The following is a 20162-nucleotide window of genomic DNA, read 5'->3' on the forward strand; positions in this document are numbered from 1 at the left end:
GCTGCAAGCATCTCATACGGGCATGCAAAACCTGCGGCCCCCTATTGCCTTTAGGCCCCCTCCAGCCACAAGGGGTCAACCCCCGGGGGCTCCAACCCAATGCCTTATGGCAAGCAGATGTGACCCATATTCCCAGCTTCGGTAGGCTCAAATATGTACATGTAATCATTGACACTTGCTCTGGGGCCACGTATGCTCAAGCTCACACAGGTGAAAAGACTCGCCACGAAATAGCAACCCTCAACAGGGCATTTTTAACATTAGGCTTCCCCTGGGAAATTAAAACAGATAACGGCCCCTGCTACACTAGCGAGGCTTATACCATACAACCCACAAGGGCAAGCCATAATAGAAAGACAAAATAAAGAGTTAAAAATCCAGCTTACTAAGGAAAAAGGAGGGGAAAAGATAAACCAAAGATTAACGCCTCAACAGCAACTATTACAGGTTCTCATAACCCTCAATTATTTTCATTTTGCCCCCGACGGTCTTCCTCCCATTTTTAAACATTAGGGAGGTCTCAGAGACATACCAACGCCTCTCCCTTTGGTCCGGTGGAGAGATCCACTAACCGGGGCTTGGAAGGGCCCCGACCCACTCTTAACCCAAGGGTGAGGGTTTGCTTGTATTTTTCCAGAAGGTGAGAAAAATCCCGTGTGGATTCCTGCCCGTAACATCAAACCCTGCACCACCAGCGGTGAGCCATAGACCACCATCACCATCACCCCCGGTAGAGGAAAGGGAGGACCTGACCATAGAGGACAACCAGCCCCGGCGGCGGAGACGACCAAGACACCGACGGGCCCACAACATTACCTGGGGAGACATCAAGAATCTACAGGACCAAGCTGCACGCATGGCACCAGAAGGCAATCCGTCGGCAGGGACATTATTCCTATTAATGTGTGCCATCATAACAGCGAACTCTCAGGCGAGAGCACAACATGTATGGGCGGCCATACCTCATCCAGGGGTGCTCATGCCTGTCAGCGCCGACAGCCTACAATTCCCTGCCGTCCGAGTGTCTAACTGCTCTGTGGGCTTACCCTGTGACAGAGTAGAACCGGTCTCATTGCCATGGAACGGGACGGTATGGGCTGATATCAGTAGCCCTAACCTCCTTAAGTGGACTCTAGATAATGGGACTACCCCGGGACAAGGGTGGATACACCTAGCACCTTATGAAACCGGGGACTTTTACTGTACTAACCACTTCTGTACAGAGGAGGTTATGCTGGGACTTAATGCAACCTTTCCCTTGGCCTTATCGAGCTGGACCAGGGTCTCCACCAGCCCCTCCACAGTACCCCTCTGCCCTTACCTTTTCCTCTCAGAGGAGTCGTCCCCCCGTACTCCTCCCTTCCATGAGCATCCCCTGGGTAGAATGCCTCTGCGCCTTCCAACCCGACGCGCAGACGGACACCCTGGGAATTTGGGGGAGAAGGTTAAGAAAGGGAATGACACCATTTGCACTAAGAGACCCCATACGAGGGTTGCGCTCCCAATTCAGGCGGTGGGATTTATGCGGGCCCAATGCATGTATTGATCAAAGACCCTTCCCCGGCCTAAAAGGGGCCCGCCTGTATAAGGCACCTGGAAAAAGTCGGCAAGTAGATGGGAGAACAACATCGCAATCGACCCCAATGCCACTCATAGTTTTAGTTACTGGTCCTGTGTGAGACCCCCCTTCTTCTTCTTACAAAGCAAATAGCGCTTTTACTTGTACCCAGCAATCTTGTGTACTATCTAATTGCTGGAATCCAAACAATGCCTATGCTCTAGCCATGCACACCCCCTCGCTACTCTGGGTTCCAGTAGAAGTCAGCGACTAGGACGGGCTGGCTGAACTAATAATCCATAAGGAATTCCGGAAAATAGAAAAAAGGGCTGTAGGACTAGTGATACTAATAATCTCTGCCATACTAGCCGCTATAGCAGGTATGGCCACAGGAATCACTTCTCTAGCCCAGGAGGGATTGACAGCGCAGAGTCTAAACTCCCTATCAGAGGTCACGGCCCAAGCCTTTGTTACACAAGCAACAATAAACCAATAGATATGGGGAGCGTTACTCAATTTACAACAACAAATAGATTTAATCCAAGAGGACCTCGATAATTTATGGCAAATATCACACACCCGATGTGATATAAGATACGCTGCCATCTGTGTTAACACCCATTCCAGTGAGGAATGCCTCCTGGGAGCGCAAAAAATTAGCAAATCTCCTTAAAGGTCCCTTCAGCCAGGCATTCCTAAACAGCACCTATCAGCTCCAGCGAGGAATCCTAAGAATCAACAATACCCGAGTGAAACCCATTGAGTTTAGTTTCTTAAGTGATGCCCTCAGCCGTCTAATCTCCTGGTTAAATCCTGCTAACATATTTGTATGGGCCGTCCTAGCAGCAGGAGGCCTCCTTGCATCTGCTTGTTTCGTTGCTTTTACTCCATGATCCAAAGAATAGATGCACAGCAAGCTATGATTATCCACATCCAGCAGGCGCTTATAAAAAAGGAAGGTTGAGATGTGGGAAGAGCTCAAGAGATTTATATCAGTGCTGTGGCCGAAGCAACACTGTGAGCACACTCCAGCATACATGCTTCCTTGGCACACCAGGAAGTGGCAACGCCCGCCTGACAAATCTCCAAGAGCCACCTACTCTTAGCCCCGACCCTCACACCCATTGGATAACATAGCAAGCGTGTCCCTATTGCATTGGCTGCTTACCCCTTTATATACGGCTGTACTTCCTCAATAAACTTAGATCTATGTCTCTGAACCTGGTCTCCGGAGTCATGCATGCAAGCGCCCCAGCGCGTTGGGCTCCGTCGTCCTCACCCCCGAGGGACCCCCTGATCTACTGAATAATTTCTGTAACATGGTAATTAACACATGACATAACTAGAAATCTTCCCCAATAGGGACTTAGGGAGGTTTTCTGTGAGTGTTATTCTTATAAAATAAAAAAAGATGAATTTCTTACTTTTTTTGAATGAGTGAGTTATAGTATATCAGATCTGCAATTGTTGGAAGTATCTGTAGGAAACTTTATACCTAATGACCTGTTACTTTTTACATATTTCTCAATTAGAAGTAGCCATATAATAGGAATTTTTTCTTAAATGAAGAAAGCATGTATGAGACAATTTTGATTGATCCTTTTCTTTTTTCTTTCCTGTTTTTGTGTTTTCTTTTTTCAGTTGCAGCAACCTCAGCAGACCCTTTTAACACAGGTTAGTTTGACTTTCTTTTGGATATCTGAATGAAGAGTAGAGCAAAGTTTTTCTTTCGGGGTTGAAAAATGAATATTTTTTGGATTCACATACTAGGTTAGCACTATGCTAAATAAAAATGAAAAGTATGTTTTTGTTTTTTATAGCTTTTGATTGCAGATTGAGTTGTGATCTAGTTTGAATAAATACTAGTATAAGGTCTTATTTTAAACTTATTACTGATACTGGCATTTATATTTTCTTTGAATATTTTTAGGAAATTTTTGTACACATTACATATCTTTTTAAGGTTGACCTTAAAGGTGAAGTAGCTATTTACATTATCAGCCTAGTTTTTAGTAACATTAAAACGTTTTTGGCCAAGCCATTGTTGCTCAGTGATTGTGCTTTAATCTATGAACCAGGAGGTCATGGTTGAAAACTATGTCAAGGCAGATGCTCCGATTGTGGGTTCTACCCCTGTAGGGGGCATGCAAGAGGCAGCTGTTCAATGATTCTCTCTCATCATTGATGTTTCTATCTCCTCTGAAATCAATTTTAAAAAAAAGTTTTTTAAGGTTTTGAACTTTGGATATGTAATGTTTACTTTATGCTTTATGGGTCACTGAAAATCTCTTGCATTTCATTTTTCTTTTTTATAACCCTTATAAAGTGTAAAAACTATCCTTGGCTTGTATGCTGTACAAAATTAACCTGTGTGCTGTGCTGAATATCGTTCCATAGGCCATAGTTCACTGACCCCTGGTATGTACTTAGAGTGAAATACTGTGCAACTGTTCAAAAGAAAGCAGAATCTCTAATATATATTGCACCCATGGTTAGGGAAATGAGCACCTGAGGAATAGGAGTAGGAGAGGAGCTCTTTACTATATAACCTTTTATACCTTTTTAGTCTTGAACCTGTTAGTTGTTTTTTTTAAAGTACACTTCAAATGGGCAATCAACCTCAAACTTTGTTGTTATTATTAAAGAAATAAAATCTAACATGTTTCATATTTTCAATCTCTAATAGTAGAATTTCCAAATTAAGTAGAAAAGCTGTAAAATTTTGTCTTTTCTTAGAATAACATTTCCCAAAGTCTGCCCATAAACCATTAGTGTGTTAGAATGTTAAAGAAATTTTATGAGAAAATAATTTTGTGATCGTAGTTTAAGAAATGCGGAGTTCTTTTACTGTACGAATATAGGACTTTGCTTTTTATTTATTTTATTTATTTATTTTTAATATATTTCTTTATTGATTTCAGAGAGGAAGGGAGAAGGAGAGATAGAAACATCAATGATGAGAGAGAATCATTGATTGGATGCCTCCTGCATGCCCCCCACTAGGGATCAAGCCTGCAACCCAGGCATGTGCCCTTGGCCGGAATCAAACCTGGGACCCTTCAATCCGCAGGCTGACGCTCTATCCACTGAGCCAAGTGGGCCAGGGCTGCTTTTTTAAAAAATTTTTGAACTTGGAGACTAGCTTTATTGAGTAGGTGTAAAACAAATCCCATGATTTGACTTGAAGAATCAGATGGTTGCTCCTTTATTTTGATATTATTTCTATTTCTATGCAGAAATTTTAATCAATGTGTTGTTAGTCATGCTTGATTGTGCCAGAAAAGACCAATGCAAGTGTTAACATTTTAATTTTTTCCTGGTTTTATTAAGGTGTAAATGACATATAACATTGTATTCGTTTAAAGGTACAATATGATTTTACATATATATATATATATATATATAGTAAAATGATTATTACCAAAGTAAATTTGATTAAATAATTACTTTCACATAGTTATACATTTTTTTTCTTTTGATGAGAACTTAAGATCTCTCTTAGCAACTTTCAAATATACAGTAGTTTTATTAACTATAGTCATCATGCTGTACATTATATCCCCAGAACTTATTTATCTTGTAACTGGAATATTGTACTTTTTGACCACCTTCACCTGTTTCCCCTACACTTGTCTGGCAGCCACCATTTGGTTCTGATTCTTTGAGATCTTTGTGTGTTTTTTTAATTTCACATGAGTGAGATTGTTCCGTGTCAGCACAGTGAGCCTGAGAGGGGGCGGTGAAGGATTAAGAAAAGACAGACAAGAGAAGAAAGCTGGGGCTGGGTGGGACACCACCTTCTCTAATGGAGAGACAGCGCCAAAGCCTGCAAGCCGAGTCTTTATTTTATAGCCAGACTAGTGGCCCGGTGCACAATTCGTGCATGGGGGAGGTGGGTATCCTCAGCCCGGCCTGCACCCTCTCCAATCTGGGACCTCAGGGGATGTCCAACTGCCGGTTTAGGCCCCTGTGGAATTGGGCCTAAACTGGCAGTCGGACATCCCTCTCACAATCTGGGACCGCTGGCTCCTAACCGCTCACCTGCCTGCCTGCCTGATCGCCCCTAACCACTCTGCTTGCTGGCCTGCTTGCCCCCAACTGCTCCCCCCACTGCCGGCCTGATCGCCCCCAGTTAGGCCCCCCAACAGCCCGTTCACCCCCAACTGCCCCCCTGCCAGCCCAATCGCCCCCAACTGCTCTCCCCAGCCAAACATCTTGTGGCTGTGCTCGCCCCCAACTGCCCTCCCCTCCTGGCCTGATCACCCCTAACTGCCTCTGCCTTGGCCCTGCCACCATGGCTTTGTCTGGAAGGTCTCCTGGTCTAATTAGCACATTACCCTTTTATTAGTATAAATTCCACGGGGCAAAGTAAGGTTATGGTCAAGATGTTTACAAAGTTCTTGTGGGTTTCGAATCTTACTCAATTACATGCACCTGATCAAGCTTTGTTTATTTGCTGTACCTCCTGCAGTTTATATCACTTATATAACCTGTGGGACCACAGGTTCGGACCATAACCTGTCCAAGCACTGTAGCCGCTCTCCACATGAGATCATACATATTGGCCTTTCTATGACTTAATTCACTTATATAGGACTTTCCTGAGTCTTTATGATGCCACTATGGATTTTGAATTCTTAAGAGAAAACTAAAATAAGCACTTTGAAAATATATATATGTGTGTGTATATATATTTAATTGATTTCAGAGAGGGAGAGAGAGAGAGGAACATCAATGATGCAAGAGAATCATTTATTGGCTGCCTCCTATATGCTCCCCATTGGGGATCAAGCTTGCAAACCGGACAACGCTCAGCCACTGAGCCATACCAGCCAGGTTAAGCACTGCTCTTTAAACTCATTGTACTACAGTATCTTTTTCCTCAAATGACCTATTTTTTAAACTTGATTCTTATCTTCAAGGTGTACAGGTGTATTTTTCTAACTTCAAATAAATTATTTTTAGCATTTTGAGTTATTTTTAATTTCTAGACTATTTCTTTTTTATTGTTTTAGATTTTTAAAATTGATTTTTAGAGAATTTGCAGACTATTTCAAATCACTACCTTAATTTGATTTTGATTTTGTTTTATAGCCAGCTGTTGCACTGCCTACAAGTCTTAGCCTGTCTACGCCTCAGCCTGCAGCACAGATAACTGTATCATATCCAACACCAAGATCCAGTCAGCAACAAACCCAACCTCAGAAACAGCGTGTTTTTACAGGAGTAGTCACAAAACTACACGATACATTTGGGTTTGTGGATGAAGATGTATTCTTTCAGCTTAGGTAAACTTTGTTAGGTGTTGGCAGATGCCTTTTTGTATTTAACATTATGTATATTGATAGTACCTGCTTAATTGTGCAAAGGATTGTGATTTAGCTATAATTTTATGTTTTAATCATTCAGCTTGTCATACTTGTACCCATGACCTTTTTTAATGGAGAATGTGACTGAAGTTATAATTTGGTTATTAAATGAACTAGTAATGTGAATTTTTTATAAACATTTTGTAGGAGTGAGTTATTTCTAATTTTTCATGTTTAGACATACAATGAAATTAGGGATTGAAATATTCACATGGCTTTTAAAATTTATCTTCTGTTTGACATATCTAGTGATGTATAAACTAAAAACATTCTTTTTATAAAATTTTTAAAAATTGATTTTAGAGAGGAAAGGAAAGAGAAAGAAAGAAATCGATTGTTGTTCCACTTATTTATGCATTCATTGGTTGATTCTTGTATATGCCCTGACTGCTGATCGAACACACAACCTCAGCATATCAGGATGATGCTACCTAGCCAGGGTACTAAAAACATTTTAAAATTAAAATATTAATAAATAGGATTGAGTGATTAGTGAACTAACATATCCAAAATAGTATTTTGTTAGTGAATTTCCTTAGCTATTTCAAATATATTTCTAATGACCTTACTATATGATTTTTTTGAAAGTGGGTCTCCTATTTTTCCATTTTATATGCCTTTCTCTCATCTTTCCAAAGCCCAAAGCAAATTTTACATGCCTTTCTCTTATCTTTCCAAAGCCCAAAGTATGAGGATTACCTACATACTAAAAATATGGTTTTTTAAACACATATTTTTATTGATTTCAGAGAGGAAGGGAGAGGGAGCAAAATAGAAATATCAGTGATGAGAGAGAATCATTGATAGACTACCTCCTGCACGCCCCACACTGGGGATCGAACCTGCAACCTGGGCATGTGTCCTGACTGGGAATCGAACTGAACTCCTGATTCATAGGTTGATGAGCTCAACCATTGAACTACACTGGCTGGTTGTTTTATTTTTTTGTTGAATATATTGGGGTTAGATATACTTAACTTTTTTCCCCCCTTTTCTTTTTCTTTCCTTGCTTTTGAAATAATGTACTTTAAAATACCAAATTTGTAAATCTCTTTTGGAGGAAACTCTTTTAAATGTGCTTTTACTTTTTTTTTTTTTTCTAGTGCTGTCAAAGGGAAAACCCCTCAAGTGGGTGACAGAGTTTTGGTTGAAGCTACATATAATCCTAATATGCCATTTAAATGGAATGCACAAAGAATTCAAACACTACCAAATCAGGTATATGAAATATTGAGTTAGCTATTGTAGAAACTTGGTCATTGAGTTGTCTGATTTATAAAGATTTTTCTTTCATATTTTAAAAGTTTATTTATTTTTGTTAAGAATCAGTCCCAAACCCAACCTTTACTGAAGACTCCTCCTGCTGTACTTCAGCCAATTGCACCACAGACAACATTTGGTGTTCAGGCTCAGCCCCAGCCTCAGTCACTGCTACAGGCACAGATTTCAGCAGCTTCTATTACACCACTGTTGCAGACTCAACCACAGCCTTTATTACAGCAGCCACAGCAGAAAGGTATTATATGCAATGTATCTTTGTTTTTTATGTTTCAGACTAATACATAATTGTTAAAATAGTAAGAGTATACTTCTAATTACGAAAAAATAGGGACTTCCAAAATACTTGAGAGTTAAGTATCCTGTGTAGACCACTTCTACTTTATTTTTTTTAATCCTCACCCAAGGATATATCTTTTTTTTTAAATATATTTTTATTGATTTCAGAGAGGAAGGAGAGGGAGCGAGAGATAGAAACATTATTGATGAGAGAGAATCATAGATTGGCTGCCTCCTGCATTCCCCACACTGGGGATTGAGCCCGCAACCCAGGCATGTGTCCTGACCAGGAATCACACAGTGACCTCCTGGTTTATAGGACTGCGCTCAATAATTGAGCCACGCCAGCAGACCCAAGGATATATTTTTATTAATTTTTGAGAGAGAGAGAGAGAGAGAGAGAGAGGAGGTAGAGAGAGAGAAACAGAAACATCGACTCTTCCCCTCTTGGGCCAGGGATTGAACGAGCAACCTTTTTGGTCTATGGGACAAGGCTGCAAGCAACTGAGCTACCCGGTCAGGGCTAAGCCACTTCTACTTTTATAGCTATTTGGAAACTTTTTTATTTGATTGTTCTTATCGAAAGACATGCTCTTTGCTAACTTAAACTGAGTCCTCTGTCCCCATTTTGGTATCTTATCTGTAACTGAAGTAAATGTTTTTGAGACTTATTTCTTATAAATATAACATTTTATGTACATGTAGGGTCTGGTGATAGCACTTTAAGTTCTTCATTGAACCATAGTGCATCAAAAAAATGAGCTGTGTTTTAAATTTTCCTTTGTATATTGATTATTTGAAACTCTGGGATTTTTAAAGAATGTTTAAAATTATAGCCTTGGGTTAATAGAAGCCTGTTTAATTGGTATTTTTAAAAAATGTAATGGCGGCACTTTCTCTTTTATTGTAAATTATGATACACTTAAAGTGATGAAACGGTATAACATTATTAGTGAACACCCGTGTAAATCACTAATTGGGCAAAAAAATACAACATTGCTAGTTAACTCTTTTCTAATAGTTTAACCCTCTAAGTATATATCCTCAGAATACAATTTAGTTTTGTTTTTTACATAATCTGTGATTCTATTTATATAATCTTTTGTGTACAAATTTTTTTGTTCAACATTATGTTTTTAAAGTTTTTCATACTATTCTGTGTGGCTCTAATGTCTTCATTTTCCTTCTTGCATAATATTCCATAGTATGAATAGTATACAGTTGGTCTGTTCTTTGGTAAACATTTGTTGTTTCTAGTTTTTGGTTTCTGAAGCTGCTGCTGTGAATGCATACATGTGTGAGGCAATGTGCACAGGTTTCCATAGAGCGTATATTTTCTGGTGAAATTGCTGGGTCTGAGGGTTTGTGTATGTTAAACTTACTAGGTAATGCCAGGCTGTTTCCAGACTACTTGGTTCTTCCCTGTATCTGATCTTTAGTCCTATAATTTCTTATTTTTTCCCTCTCATCTTTTTTTCCTTAGAGGATTTGTTTTCAGTTATGAATAGGACTTGAATACCATTTTCCCCCTGTCACTCTCTCAAGAAGAGATATGGCTTCTGTGGAAGGGCTCAAGAAAGCAGTGTTTCTGGTGGTGATGTATCCCTTGAGTTTGGTAGGTGCTTGAGAGGAGCAATAAGAGCAGTAAAGAGCCCTAACCGGTTTGGCTCAGTGGATAGAGCGTCGGCCTGTGGACTGAAGGGTCCCAGGTTCGATTCCAGTCAAGGGCATGTACCTTGGTTGCAGGCACGTCCCCAGTGGGGAGTGTGCAGGAGGCAGCTGATCGATGTTTCTCTCATCGATGTTTCTAATTCTCTATCCCTCTCCCTTCCTCTCTATAAAAAATCAATAAAATATATATATATTTTTTTTTTTAAAAAAAAGAGCAGTAGAAGAGCCCTGACTGGTTTGGCTCAGTGGATAGAGCGTCGGCCTGTGGACTGAAGGGTCCCAGGTTCGATTCCAGTCAAGGGCATGTACCTTGGTTGCAGGCACGTCCCCAGTGGGGAGTGTGCAGGAGGCAGCTGATCGATGTTTCTAACTCTCTATCCCTCTCCCTTCCTCTCTATAAAAAATCAATAAAATATTTTAAAAAAAACAGTAGAAGAGAGAGAAGGGATCAGTGGACTGTTAGGGTTCACTTGGCAGAATGGTAGGGAAATCTGCATTGGCAAGGGATTCCTTCAGTAATACCAGCCCATTGATCTTTAGCTGGTATAGTATTACTTAACATAAGCAATATTCATAAGTTAGCTGGTTATTTTTCTCTCCCAAATCTTCATGAAAAAATTTCATGTATATAAAAATGTTGAAAAACAGTATAATGATTACTTGTATACTTACAACCCTGAACAGTTCACATTTTATCAAAGTGTTTTGTCTGCATAAATTAACAAATACACATGATATTAGCTTAAATGTTTGAAGTAATTACCAGACACTATGACTTTTCACTCCCATATATTTAAGCATGTCCTTCCTAAAAGAGAGTTTTCCTGTATTACCACAATCTATTATCACATCTAAGAGAAAGCATTTAAATACCCTGTTTATATTCAGATCTCTTCAGTTGTCTCCCAAATGTCCTTTTTAAAAAATATATATTTTGATTGATTTCAGAGAGGAAGGTACAGAGAGAGAAGAGATAGAAACATCAATGATGAGAGAGAATCATTGATCAGCTGCCTCTACACGCTCCCTACTGGGGATCAAGCCCGCAACCCGGGCATGTGCCCTTGACTGGAATCAAACCCGGGACCCTTCAGTACAAAGGGCAATGCTCTATCCACTGAGCCAAACCAGCCACGGCCCAAATATCTTCTAAGGTTGTTTTTTGTTTCTTAAACAGAAAGCCAAGTTTCATGCATTATATTTGGTTATGTTTCTTTAGTGTTTTTTATTTTAGAATAGCTTCTACTTTCTCTTTTTTATTTTATTACCTTGGTTTTTTTAAGAAATTGGGCCAGTTGATTTGTAAATTCTTTTGGAATGTTATATTCTGGATTTGTCTTGATTCCTTGTGATATTTTTACCTTATTCCTCTATCCACCACCATATAAACTATAAACTCTAGGTTAAGTCTAAAGGCATTTGGCAAGAACATATTATAGGCAATGTTTTGTACTTTATTATATTGCATCATACTAAGAGGCACATGGTGTCAGATACTTCCACTATTATCGATGCTACATTTGATTACATGATCAAAGTGGTGGCCATAAATCTTTGTATTATAAAAAGTGTTTTTTCTCTGTGTAGATAATCTCTGGATGATACTTTGGCACCCTGTGAATATCTTATTGTATAGCAATCTTTGGTTTAATGTCAGAAGATCAAGGGTTGGCAAACTATATCCCTTGGATTTGGTCCATGGCCTGGTTTAGTGTTGTCCCTGAACTAAAAATGGGTTTTGCATTGTTAAAGGGTTGTAAAAAAATACCCAAATATACAAAACGGTCTCCACCATTCATGGGTCAGAGAGCCTAAAATATTAGCCAACATTTTCTGCCTATAAAATTTAACCAGGTAATGCTTTTGAACTTTGTTTAAGTAAAAATGTTTGGTTTTTTTCTGTATCTTTTAAAGCTGGCTTATTGCAGCCTCCTGTTCGTATAGTTTCACAGCCACAACCAGCACGAAGGTTAGATCCACCATCCAGATTTTCAGGAAGGAATGACAGAGGGGATCAAGTGCCTAACAGAAAAGATGATCGAAGGTATGTTTTTAAATATATATTTTTATTGATTCCAGAGAGGAAGGGAGAGGGAAAGAGAGATAGAAATATCAATGATGAGAATCATTGATCGGCTGCCTCCTGCACACCCCCTACTGGGGATCTAGCCCGCAATCTGGGCATGTGCTCTGACCAGGAATGAACCGTGATTTCCTGGTTCTTAGGTCAACTCTCAACCACTGAGCCACATCGGCCAGGCCGAAGGTATGTTTTTAGATGGGGATGATGGTTGCATAATGTGATGCACTTAATGCCACTAAAAAAATGATTGAAATGATTAAGTTTATGTTGTATATATTTTACCACAATTCATAAAAATTATTTTAAAAAGTATACTGTAGAATCTTATATTAACTTATTTCATGAAGGAATTCTTAGATAATGCTAGAAAAATTATTAATTTTAGGAAATTTTGTTGTTGTTTTTTAAGTCGTGAAAGGGAGAGAGATAGACGCAGATCCAGAGAAAGGTCTCCTCAGAGAAAACGTTCCCGGGAGAGATCGCCTCGAAGAGAGAGAGAACGCTCGCCTCGGAGAGTTCGCCGTGTTGTCCCACGTTACACAGTTCAGTTTTCAAAGTTTTCTTTAGATTGGTAAGTTATTTTCCCCCACTTCTTATGAAGTTATTAGTTTTGTAATTTTGTGTAGCTTAGTAGAATGTGTTATATACAGATATATTTTTCTCGCAACTTTCATTTCTTTATACTTAATAATTTTAATTTATACAAGAGGAGAAATGCAATTTGAAGTAGCAGTTTAGTTCTTTGCCAGGATTACATTATTTTCATACACTCATTAGAGGTATCAGCTATTGAAAAAGGCAGCCACTCTGTGATGAAGTTATTCGTTAAAGTTAGAATCATTTAAGATCCAGATTTATTGATAACTTTATTAAGTTTATGCATAGTCCATTGTGTCTGATAATATAATACAGGAATGGATGAAATATTTCAAGTTAGCTGTGGTAATACAGTATAATAAAAATATACACACATGTCTATATGTTTTAAAAAAACAACACATTTTTCAGTCTTTGGAATCAGAAATAATGGGCAAGTTACTAAGAATTTTTGAAGCCCTGCTGGGTTGCTCAGTTGGTTAGAGCATCGTCCCAATACACCAGAGATTGTGGGTTCAATCTCTGGTCAGGGCATATATAAGAATCAACTAGTGAATACATAATAAGTGGCACAACAAAATTGATATTTCTCTTTCTCTCTCTTTCTCTCTCTCTCATAAATCAATTTAAAACAAAGAATTTTTGAACTTCACATGCAAAGAGGAAATTATATCAACTAGCAAGAATTGTGAGTTCATGTATCTAAAGCAATAGTGTGTGTCATTTGTAGATACTCAGTAATGGCTGCAAAGTTGTAATTCATAAAAAGGGAAATTGGTAAATGACTAATTTACTCTAAGGGAATGGAAGAATTATCTGAAGGCCTTGGGACTGACAGTTATGTATAAGAAGAAATAACAGACAGAAAAAAACAAATTGACAGTAAAATAAAAATAAATCATTACAAGCAGCATTTAAAGCAGTTTCACATAGGAACAAATAACTGCATTTCAGTGTCCTAAGAGAGTATTGCTGCATTTCAACAAAGTGTTATAATTAATATTCATAATATTGGGCTATCAAACATTAAAATTTCTCTATATACAGTTCTAGATTGAGTAAACCAGTGTATTTTATTTATGCTACTCATTGCCAAAATTTTTTGCTTGGTGACTTTGCTTAATTGTTATGTAGTTGGTTTTCATTTACTCTTGCTTGTGATCAAGTCAGCAACTACTCTTTTTTAACTTTTTAATTAAATATTTTTTTATTGATTTGAGAGAGAGGGGAAGGGAGAGGGATAGAGAGATAGAAGCATTGATGAGAGAGAAACATCAATCGGCCACCTTCTGCATGCCTCCTACTGGGGTCAAGCCCCCAATCCAGGCATGTGCCCTGATCTGGAATCAAACTCAGGACCTACCTCTTGGTTCCTGGGTCAACACTCCACCACTGAGCCACACCGGCTGGGTGCAACTACTCTTAATTTATACTAGTTGTCTTGTTATCCCTGTTTACTTGTATACTTAAAATATGTAGTCTGTATAGTTGAGAAAAAGTTTTTGGAACCAAAACTATCTCCAGTCCCAAAGATATTAAATAGAGCAGCTCTACTTTTTTTCAAATCCTCACCCAAGGAGCGAGGATATTTTTACGTTGATTTTTTTTTTTTTTTAGAGAGAGAGAGAGAGAAATATCCATGTGACAGAGACACATCAATTGGTTGCCTCCCACATGCGCTCTGACCAGGGTTGGGGGTCAGACCTGCAACCCAGGTATGTGCCTTTGACGGGGAATCAAACCTGAGACCCTCCTGAGCCACGCTGGCCGGGGCGAGCAGCTCTACTTTAAACTCATCTTTTCCCAGCTTAGAATGCTATTCTAGAAAGAGTTGATACCTAGGATGTAAATTTAACAGTTATCTATCTCCTTTCAAATTAGACATTCAGAGTTTCACTTCACCACTTTGAAGTAAATTCCCATAATATCAAATGAAACCATTACAAATATAAATGATTTTTAACGTTCTCATTCCTCTTCTTATAATTATTGGAAATCCTGATTTTCTTATAGTAATATGATTATAAGAGACTGTATGCCAAGAAATGATTTATTTGTATTTTTTTATCTCTTGTTTTATAGATTTTACTCCTATGGGGTAGGATACAACATCAAAAGTTCTAGTGATGGGAAACTAGGAAGCTATTACACATACTTTCTGTTTGCAGCACTTCTTTAAAAACAACAAAAACAAAACTCACATACCTGTTTTATAGATTTTTACAATAGAATTTTATCCAAATAAAGTATAATTATATCAGTAATCATAACTGACAAGTTTATCATTCTATGCTTTTTATTTTTAGGCTTCAAATAAAAAGACATACCTATATATTAGTTCACATTTTATACCCTTGTTTTAATTGTCCTTTAAAAGACAGTATAGTTATCTTTTCATCTTGCAAATTGCATTTTCCACTTTTCATTATGCTTTTAACAGAAATCTCTTGGCTTTTTATCAGATTGATTTACCTTTTAGTTTCTCTCCCTTAAAAGCTTTGCTTCTTAGGAAAAAGGAAATGAACCTTTAAAAAAAAATCAGTATGCCAGGTTTAAAAGGCCAGAATCTTACCCTCTCTTTACATAATGAGCAATCAGGTACGGATCTTAATCATTAATACTGAGAGGTATGGAAGTGTGGATAATCCAAAAAAGATTTGGATTTTGCTTTCACGTGAATTTTATTTAATTTTGAATGTAAATATTCTTGACCTAGGATCTTACTGTAGAGTAAAAGTTGTATTTCTACGCTGTATAAAACTGATTGAGGAGCACTTATACTAATTTGGTACCACTCTTATCCCTTCTTTCTGTCATTCTATATGAACCATAACTTTCTCAAAAGTGCACAGTTTCAACTGAGACAGAACTGCTTTTGTTCAGATCTTCTCTGGAGCTGGGGTTGAAGTTATTTCAAAGGGTCTTCTCTAATGAATTTTAAGCTACACACAAAAAGTAAAGAAATAAAGGTAACATTTAGATATGTTATTTATTCAAAGCTGTAAGTAAACATTTTGAAAATGAGATTATCATATGCCTTTCTGCACATCTATAGCTCATTAGTAATTGACCATTTGCAGCTGGCTTTTAGCCATGTCAGGTTAGATGTTTAGCTTCAGAATTGAGTGAATGTTTGCATACTCTTTGGTATTAAGGCTTTTTATTCACTACTTATGTCTTTTTTTCAGTCCTAGTTGTGACATGATGGAACTAAGGCGCCGTTATCAGAATTTATATATACCTAGTGACTTTTTTGATGCTCAGTTTACATGGGTGGATGCTTTCCCTTTGTCAAGACCATTTCAACTGGGAAATTACTGCAATTTTTATGTAATGCACAGAGAAGTAGAGTCCTTAGAAAAAAATATGGCCATTCTTGATCCACCAGATGCCGACCACTTATACAGTGCAAAGGTTTGTATTTTGCAATACACAGCTAAAATTTATGAGCAGTTACTCATATTAAGAGTGTATGTGGAGTTAATTTTCAGAAAGTGGTTATTAGGTGTAAGACCTTGAATTCCTACGTTTTCTTGTCTGCTATTCTGTTTTGTTTGTTTGTTTTAGTAATTTAATTTGACCTCTCTTTACCTTACCTCTTAAACTGTAAAATTATGGTTATATTTTAACACTTTGAACCACATAAAAATGTGAAGATGAAGTTGATGTAATGAGATTTTTGGAATGTTCTATGACTTTGACTAGGCCAGATAAAACATAATGGTGGGTGAATGTATTATATGTTAGTCTGCAGGGTAACTTTTAGTATATTGCTATGATCAGTAGTTTTCTGATGTTTTAAAACATCAAAAAGAATGCCTTGAAATGTTAAAACTGTATAGTTATAAGGTATCTATTTTTTTAAATATATTTTTATTGACTTGAAAGAGGAAGGGAGAGGTAGAGAGAGGTAGAAACATCAGTGATGAGTATCACTAATGGGCTGCCTTTTGCACACCTCCTACGGGGGACCAAGCCCACAACCTGCGCATGTTTCCTGACCGGGAATCGATATGTGACCTCCTGGTTCATAGGTCAATGCTCACCCACTGAGTCACACCTTCTGGGTGCTGTAGCATTTTACTTTACATTTTTATTAAAAAATTTGGGTATCTAATATGTAAGGATAATACGTAGTGCTTCTTATTTTCTTTACATAGACTTTTGACAGGATTGAATTATTTGACTATAATAGGTAATGCTGATGGCCAGCCCTAGTATGGAAGATTTGTATCATAAGTCCTGTGCTCTAGCTGAAGACCCACAAGAACTTCGAGATGGATTTCAACATCCTGCTAGACTTGTTAAGGTAAAATGAAACATAACTTTAGATGTATATTTGCTTTGCTTGGTTCTAAATGTGTGTGTGTGTGTGTGTGTGTGTGTGTGTGTGTGTGTACTATATATAAAATTTAAAACACTATTTAATCTTGTTGATGAGTTTAATAATAATTTTAATATTAAGGTATTCAGACTGTAATGATGTTGATGTTTTTCTCACTGCAGATTATGGCTATATCTTATTCATTATGTCACTACTTCAGCTGTGATTTTGATGTTGTATATTTGTAGTATAGATAAATCTTAATGATAATGATTTAGTGTATCTTTGGGTGCTTTTAAAGTATGAATTATAGTTTGTTTCTTTAAAAGAACTCTTTATCTGAAGAAATGTTTTAGAAGGATGAGTTATGATGTGTAAATCCTATTCCATTGCTGAAATGCAGTGTGGAACACAATGAACTGAACTCTTCCTTGACTGACAGATACCAGAGGTAGTAAAAATGATATTGGAAAGGTTTGTACCTTTCCTTTTCAAGTATTTTATGTGTAATTTTATAAGTTGCATAATATATGTAAATGATTCTTTGTTTTGAATTAGTTTTTAGTGGGCATGAAAGGCAAGGATGAAGCCATGGCCATTGGAGGCCACTGGTCTCCTTCGTTGGATGGACCAGACCCAGAAAAAGATCCCTCTGTGTTGATTAAGACTGCTATTCGTTGTTGTAAGGCTCTGACAGGCATTGATCTAAGTGTGTGCACACAATGGTAAGTACCAATTCATTTTTTGATTAGAAATGTTTTTCTAATAGTTTATGTAGATGATCTTGTCTATCAGCCTACACTCCCTCCCCTTATTTTAGCAACCTTGATCATGCAGGTAACCTCAAAGGAAAAATCCCCATTTGTAGCAAAAGTTTATTTGGTGCCAAAAATGTTGGGGGGGAGGGAGATTTAAGAACTAATCAAAATAAACTGAAAATTTAAATGCTTTGTTATGCTGTACTTCGGAAGTTTCATTGTATGTTGAAAATATTTTTCATTTCATGCATAGCTGGAGAAGATCGTCAAGAGAGAACTTCATTTCATTATAATTCTTTTGTTATAAGATGATGTAGTTGCTGATTATTTTTGTTCAGCCATATTTTCTCTTGAGGCTTATTTGTCCTGTGTATTTTAGTATATTTCTTGTGACTTAATTGAGAATTTTTTTTTTTAGCACATGAAATCTGAACAGCTATCCAGCTTCTTCAGGTATTCCCTAAAATATGCGTAGCTCTTTAATCAAACATGAAAATGCGTTGGGGAATATATTCTTCTTTTAACTATAAATATTGTACAAATGTACCAAAAGAGGAACTATGGCTTCTATAATTTTTTTTTTCTTTAGACCAACCGCAAGTTCTTGCAGCAAAATTTCTTTACTTGATGTGCTACAAGTGAACTAGGGTCTTTAAAATGTATTTTAGAATTTTTTTTCCAACATGCTTCTTCCCTTGCAACAGGTACCGTTTTGCAGAGATTCGCTACCATCGCCCTGAGGAGACCCACAAGGGGCGTACAGTTCCAGCTCATGTGGAGACAGTGGTTTTATTTTTCCCGGATGTTTGGCATTGCCTTCCCACCCGCTCAGAGTGGGAAACCCTCTCCCGAGGATACAAGCAGCAGCTGGTGGAGAAGCTTCAGGGTGAACGCAAGGAGGCTGATGGAGAACAGGCACTGAACGCTAATCCCTTTTTCTATTTCCGCTTCTCACAGGCACAGGAACACAGGCACAAAGCACACCACACACTACATAACAAACACACATGGAGGAACATAACTGGTAACAGCGACTGGTAATCCAGCTTTCAGCAGTATAGTTGTATGTTCTTTCCTTTTTAAAAATCTGTCTGTTATGCTAACTTTAAGAGTTCTGAGACCTCAAAGGAAATAAGTTGTGCTTAAATTGCACAGAATTTTGTTTTTATCATAGGTCTAATTGCTGGAATCTGGGACCAGTTGTTGAGCAAGATTCAGTATTAAGCCATTTTAAACATTTTGCCATTTTCTAAAATTTAAAAAATTTTCTCTTTCACGGTCATCAGTTCTAATCATGGATATTTGAAATTGGACAACCACAAGTCTGAGAGATTTGAAATTTCAGGCTATGTGGCATCATCTTTGGTACATTTGAAAGGTCTGGCTAAATCAACCTTAACTTCGGGTGGTTTGAAAATTGGGGCAAGATCACACACTGTGTGGTTAGTGGAGACCGGCAGTGTTTGTGCATCCCTGATATCCTTTGTGTTGTAATTTATCACCCTTTTGTGTTTCACAGATCTGGCTTTGATTGGCTGATGAGTGTCTTTGTGATCAATTAAAAGTGGTAGAATGTATGTACGTGGATTTGCCTAAATAACTTTAGGAGAAGACAATCTGAAACATTTGTGACCTTGCACAGATCAGCAACAGACTTTTAAAAATAAATTACCTTTATTTTAAGGTTTCAGAATAATAATTAGGTTCTTAACTTTGTATATCAGGATGAAGAAGAGAAGGATGATGGTGAAGCTAAAGAAATTTCTACTCCTACCCATTGGTCTAAACTTGACCCAAAGACAATGAAGGTAACTTTGAAAGAGTTAGTTGCTTTTGCAGTTTGTTATTTAACACATAAAAACTGATTCTCTTCTCAGCAAAAATAAAAAAAAGTGTTTCTTCTTTGTCATGAAACTAGCTTTTTAACCCACATTGCTTTTTGTTGTTGTTGTTAATGCTTCCCTGAAGATATCTTTCCACTGATTTAGAGAGTGGAAGGGAGGGGGGGAGAGAGACACATTGATTGGTGCCTCCCACATGCGCCCCAACTGGCGCCAGCAATCGAATCTAGTGACCAGTTACATTCATAAGAATGTTTGTTATTCTTGCACTACTTCAAGTTGTCATCAACATCAGGCTTCACATAGAGTCCTATAGATACAGAAAATATAGGCAAATAGATTAAGCCTGAATCCTAGGACTTTTTGTCAAACTAATGGCTTTGCTATTAAGTTTCTTAAAAAAA

The 20162-nt window shown here is 37.8% G+C and overlaps 1 protein-coding gene across 6 annotated transcripts in view; it reads left to right on the forward strand.

The window, feature by feature from the left end:
• CCAR1 (cell division cycle and apoptosis regulator 1) overlaps positions 1-20162 on the forward strand; it is a 58125-nt gene that overhangs the window by 16815 nt on the left and 21148 nt on the right. For 2 of the 6 annotated variants that reach the window (XM_014548170.1, XM_014548172.1), the window contains 12 exons: positions 638-1090; positions 3200-3232; positions 6653-6846; positions 8031-8145; positions 8251-8443; positions 12070-12199; positions 12648-12809; positions 16024-16249; positions 17031-17144; positions 17718-17884; positions 18622-18832; positions 19642-19725. In XM_014548170.1, the coding sequence (XP_014403656.1) occupies positions 638-1090; positions 3200-3232; positions 6653-6846; positions 8031-8145; positions 8251-8443; positions 12070-12199; positions 12648-12809; positions 16024-16249; positions 17031-17144; positions 17718-17884; positions 18622-18832; positions 19642-19725 (2082 nt within the window). The remainder of the gene's footprint in view (positions 1-637; positions 1091-3199; positions 3233-6652; positions 6847-8030; positions 8146-8250; positions 8444-12069; positions 12200-12647; positions 12810-16023; positions 16250-17030; positions 17145-17717; positions 17885-18621; positions 18833-19641; positions 19726-20162) is intronic. The other 4 variants (XM_014548175.1, XM_014548174.1, XM_014548173.1 and 1 more) reach the window with 3 other exon arrangements.

This window comes from Myotis brandtii, unplaced genomic scaffold (assembly GCF_000412655.1).
Source record: "Myotis brandtii unplaced genomic scaffold, ASM41265v1 scaffold499, whole genome shotgun sequence".
Taxonomy (NCBI): domain Eukaryota; kingdom Metazoa; phylum Chordata; class Mammalia; order Chiroptera; family Vespertilionidae; genus Myotis; species Myotis brandtii.